This window comes from Rhincodon typus, unplaced genomic scaffold (assembly GCF_021869965.1).
Source record: "Rhincodon typus isolate 14 unplaced genomic scaffold, sRhiTyp1.1 hic_rhity00001330, whole genome shotgun sequence".
In the NCBI taxonomy this organism is placed as follows: domain Eukaryota; kingdom Metazoa; phylum Chordata; class Chondrichthyes; order Orectolobiformes; family Rhincodontidae; genus Rhincodon; species Rhincodon typus.
This window is the reverse complement of record NW_025966968.1, coordinates 22,061-27,011: the sequence shown is the minus strand read 5'-3', so window position 1 is coordinate 27,011 and position 4,951 is coordinate 22,061. Positions and strand designations below refer to the sequence as shown.

At 47.4% G+C, this 4,951-nt stretch overlaps 2 protein-coding genes across 2 annotated transcripts; both read right to left on the bottom strand.

Annotated features, from left to right (window-relative positions):
- Positions 1-1,057: 1,057 nt before the first annotated feature.
- Positions 1,058-1,369, bottom strand: LOC125481223 (histone H4). Its single transcript, XM_048592492.1, has one exon. The coding sequence runs from the start codon at positions 1,367-1,369 to the stop codon at positions 1,058-1,060; it is 312 nt and encodes a 103-aa protein (XP_048448449.1).
- Positions 1,370-2,118: 749 nt separating this feature from the next.
- On the bottom strand, positions 2,119-2,757 carry LOC109932227 (histone H1-like). Its single transcript, XM_020531452.2, has one exon. The coding sequence runs from the start codon at positions 2,755-2,757 to the stop codon at positions 2,119-2,121; it is 639 nt and encodes a 212-aa protein (XP_020387041.2).
- Positions 2,758-4,951: the final 2,194 nt, after the last annotated feature.

Sequence of the window (4,951 nt, the reverse complement as noted above, 5' to 3'; positions counted from 1 at the left end):
CCCGTGGCCGGAGCGCTCTTGCGGGCCGCTTTGGTCGCCAGCTGCTTACGGGGAGCTTTCCCTCCAGTGGATTTGCGCGCTGTCTGCTTGGTTCTGGCCATTCTCTGCAACACACTTACACGCTGCTACTATCAATGCTGAGCCTGCTGCAGTGCTGCCTATTTAAGGGAATGAAGAGCCCGCCTTAGAGCTGCGATTGGATACAGTTCCGTCCCTCAACCCACTGAGAAACAGCTGCGGAAGGTACAGAAAAAGCAATAAAATAGTTGTGTGAGTCTGATTGGTTAACTTGAAATGACAGTTTGTCAATTTCAAAAAGCCCGCCGATTTTACCCTCGCAATCCTGAAATTAAGTTAAATATTTAAATGCAAAATAAAGTCCAACGATGATAAAATCTGTACTTTGTGGGATTTCTTTTTAAACCTAACTTGCAGTTAACGCGGACAGGACGCGGGATCATTGCCTGATCTGCCCGTAACAGGTAGGAGGAAAGCGCGGGGTTTTAACATAGCCCAGACAAACTTCTGAAGAAGGGTCTAGGCCCGAAACGTCAGCCTTCTTGCTCCTCTGATGCTGCTTGGCCTGCTGTCTTCATCCAGCTCCACACCTTGTTATCTCAAACTAATCAACCGGCCGTGTCACGCCGTTAATGAATCTAAGTAACACCGCCGATTTAAGCATCTTCAAAGCTAATAGTGTACGTTAATAAAGTTACACAATCTCAATTTATCGGCTCATTTTTCTTTCATCCAGTTAGAATTAGTCCGAAAACTGTAACAGACAGAATGTAACAATAGGCCATTAAAACATCTGCAGGCTTCCCTGAATGAAAACTGAACTGAATATCATTCCTGGAAGGATTGAAATAGAAATACTGCAATCTGTGACATTTCGCATCAGGGCAGAATTATAATTCGAGATATGGAATAACCAGCTGCGGTACACTACATCCTCTCTATGTGTTGCCTTTCCTGTGCTCAGGACTCCGCTCTCACATGGAGAGTTTGGGTGGCTCTGAAAAGAGCCTTTGGGTTCGCTGGAAAAGGGTCGAATTGCTCAGCCGCCGAATCCATAGAGAGTGCGGCCCTGGCGTTTCAGAGCGTACACCACATCCATGGCAGTGACCGTCTTGCGCTTGGCGTGCTCAGTGTAGGTGACCGCATCCCTGATCACATTCTCCAGGAAAACTTTCAGCACCCCGCGGGTCTCCTCGTAGATCAAGCCCGAGATGCGCTTGACCCCACCACGGCGAGCCAGGCGCCGGATAGCTGGTTTAGTGATGCCCTGGATGTTATCACGGAGCACTTTGCGGTGCCGCTTCGCTCCGCCTTTTCCCAGGCCTTTGCCTCCTTTGCCTCTTCCAGACATCACGCTTCTTCACTCTAATCGCTGCCGAATGCGATTCGAGCTGACTCACCTTTTTTTTATACAGCCCGCCCCGACCTGACTGAGAAAGAGGTGACAGAGAGTGCGAGACGGCCAGGGTAGGAAACTGAGCGACAGACAGAGAAATGTCCAGCTCCGCCTCCAGCTAACTCCAGCCACCAAATGGATCTGGAACTCAACCTTTTCTCCACAAGGGCTGTGAACATAATGCCGGGCAGAAAACCTGCAGACTCAAGCTTCATGTTCAAAGATAGTAAAACCTGGAACTTTTAAAAGCAGTTGCGACACAATTAAACGGCCATGTCCCGGCCTTTCTTAACAAGACAACACACGGTTGCTTCCATTTCAATGTCAGTTTCTATTCCTTTAGCTGAATGGGAGAAAATCATTTCTTGGGGATTGTGTTGCGAAGCGGGGTTTCTGGCCCAGTGTTCCTCTCAGAGACTCTCCCTGAATATGTGAAAAGCAGACGGACATGAAATAAAACTGCACCCGAACCTATGGGCAGTATGACCTAATACTGATTTATTGTAGAGTGTGGGAGAGAGACTGGGTGTAAATCCGGTAGAGAAATGTGGACGAGTTACTCACATTAATTAATATATAATTTATCCCTGCACTCGGAGATGGGACAGGGATCATTTGATCCGGGCTCAGCTCTTTCCTGAGAGATGTGGGTGGCTCTGAGAAGAGCCTTTGGGTTCAGGTGATTACATGTTGCACCGACTGCTTCATTTCTTTGCTGCTTTCTTGGTCACTTTCGCTTTGGGCTTGGCCTTCAGTTTACCCGATTTCGGGACCGGTTTTGCGGCCTTGGGGCTCTTGGTCTTTTTCACCTTCTTTACGGGAGTCTTTATCTTAGGCGCTGCTTTCTTCGCCGCTTTCTTTGGCGTTGCTGCCTTCTTGCCGGCCGCTTTCTTGCTTGTTGCTTTCTTGGCTGGGGATTTCTTCGCTGTCACCTTCTTGGCCGTTGTTTTCTTCACGGCTGGTTTCTTGGCGGATGCTGCTGGTCTCGCCTTCTTTCCCACTTTTGCCTTGACTGGATTCTTAGGGAGTTTGAAGGAGCCGGAGACGCCTTGGCCCTTGACCAGAACCAGGGAGCCTTTCGCCAGACACCTCTTGATAGCCATCCTGATCTGTGCATTTTGCTTCTCCACATTGACCCCGCTTCTCTGCAGCGCCTTCTTTATAGCAGCCAGAGACGTCCCCTTCCGATCGCTGCTCTCGCCGACAATCTTCACAATCCGCTCACCCAACCCGGGACCGGCTGGTTTTTTCCTGGGAGCCGCCGCCTTCTTCTTCTTGGGAATCTTGGGTTTGGTGCTGGCGGAGGCTCGAGGAGCCGTTTCGGCGGCTGCACTGTCGCTCATGTCGAGAACTCTGCGCTGAATCTCTCTCTGTCAGACTGAACTGGGTCAGCAATGAAGCTGCTGGTGGCGGCACTGAGCAACTTCAAGGCAGCGAGCGGACGGCCCGGAGACAACCTGCCCTCAGCTCCCTTGTCCTGCTGCCTCTCTGTGTTTCTCTCTCGGCCGAAACTCTCCAATTCCTCTGCAATTCCACATCTCCAGGCAACCAGGCTCGATCGTTCCTGACCCTGACACGGGCAGGTTTGCGGCCAAAATGTTTTCACTCGAATTGACGGCTCCGTTGTCGAGTTAAAAGCATTTTCTCTGCTGCACTGATCGCGCTCTTTGAGTTGAGCGCTGACATTATCGTCACTTTTAGACTGAAATCTTAAAATCAACAAATCCACTGCCTTGAATTCTACCTTTGGGGTTTAGTGGGGGAGCAGGGGGATAACTTGAATTGAAAATATTTTTGATTTGCAAAGAGAGATTCAGGAATATCATGATATGAGCGTACACACAAACACAGTTACGTTAGACTCACCCGCCCGCCCTTTTCCGACAGTCTCTCTGACTCAATATTCACATCCACACAGTCACAGGCCAGAAATATCGCCAAATGTAAATGTAGAAGGATATAATTTCTCCTCCTTTCAGCCTTTGTTCCGATATCCAGGGAGTTAGTTGTAGTTTTTCTCCTCAGTAACTGTTAAACTCTCTGAGGCCTGTACGCCGGAGATTCGTTCTTCTCCAGATTCAGCTGCAAGAGCCAATCAGCTGGTTTGAAGTTTGCTCACCCAGATCAGTATTTTTCATTCCGGGGACAATACTCAACATCGGTTCTGGGAATAAGCAGTCATACAAACACAAATAATAGCAACTGGACCTAACCAATCGGCCCTTCAAACCTCTCCTCCCACTCATCATGAAAATGGCAGATCATCCAACTCAATAGCTTGTGTCAGTTTTTCTCTCATATAGAGTCATTCAGCAAGGACGCAGAACCTTCGGTCCAACCATTACAAGCCGAATATAATGCCAAACTAAATTAGTTCCACCTACCTGTCCCTGGCCTATTTCCTTTCTTATTTATGTACTTATCCAAATGTCGTTTTAATGTTATAATTGTAGCCATAGAGACAATTTCGTCAGGAAGTTCATTCCACATGCGTACATGCTCTATGTAAAAAAAAAACCCTCGTGTCTTTTTAAAAAACTCTCTCTCCTGTCACATTAAAAATGTCCACCCTGGTCTTCAATTTCCTCCCCCCCCCCCCCCCCAAACCCAGGCAAAGGACAACGACCATCAACACTGTCTCACCCCCCTCATTATTTTATAAACTTCGATAAGATGACCTCTGAACATTCTCTGCTCCAGTGAAAAAAGTCCCAGCCTATCCATCCTTTCTTTGTAACTCAAACCTCACACACATGGTAAAATACTGATGAATCTCTTCTGAACCCTCTCCAGCTTAATAATATCTTTCCTCTAAATGTCCAACAAGAACTGGTCACAATATTCCACACGTGGCCTCACCAAAGCCCCTTAGAACCTCAAGGTGACTTCCCACCTCATAAACCCAAAGGACTGTGCAATGAAGGCAAGCACACCTTCTTTACCAGCCTGTTTAGATGTGATTCAGACTTCAACAGGTCTTCAACAGGACAGGTCCCTCTGAAGGACAACACTACCCAAGGCCCTCCCATTAATCGTAGAAGGCCTACCTTTGTATGTTGCTCCAAACTGCAAAAGGTTGCATTCATCCAGATTGAATTCTATCTCTCATTTTGCAGCCCATCGAGGTATTTGATCAAGATCAATTTGTAATCTTAGGAAACCTTCTCCACTTACTGCTGTGCTACTAACTTTGCTATCATCGACAAACGTGTTGACCATGCTTTCTGTATTCTCATTCAAATCATTTATATAATGACAAGCAAAAGAGGACCCAATACCAATCCCTCTGGAACACCACAGGTTGACAGGCCTACAGTCCAAAAAGCAACCCTCCATCTTCACTCTCTGTCTCTTGCCATTAAGCCAATTATACCTTGATTCCCTTTGGCCACAATTGCTACACCCAACACCATATTGAAATCACACAACGCGTTGAACGTGACTGATTTCTGTGGCAGAGAATTCCACAAGATCACCACTTTCTGAATGAAGCAGACTCAGCCCTGAATGGCCTATCCTTTCTCCTAAAAATATGAC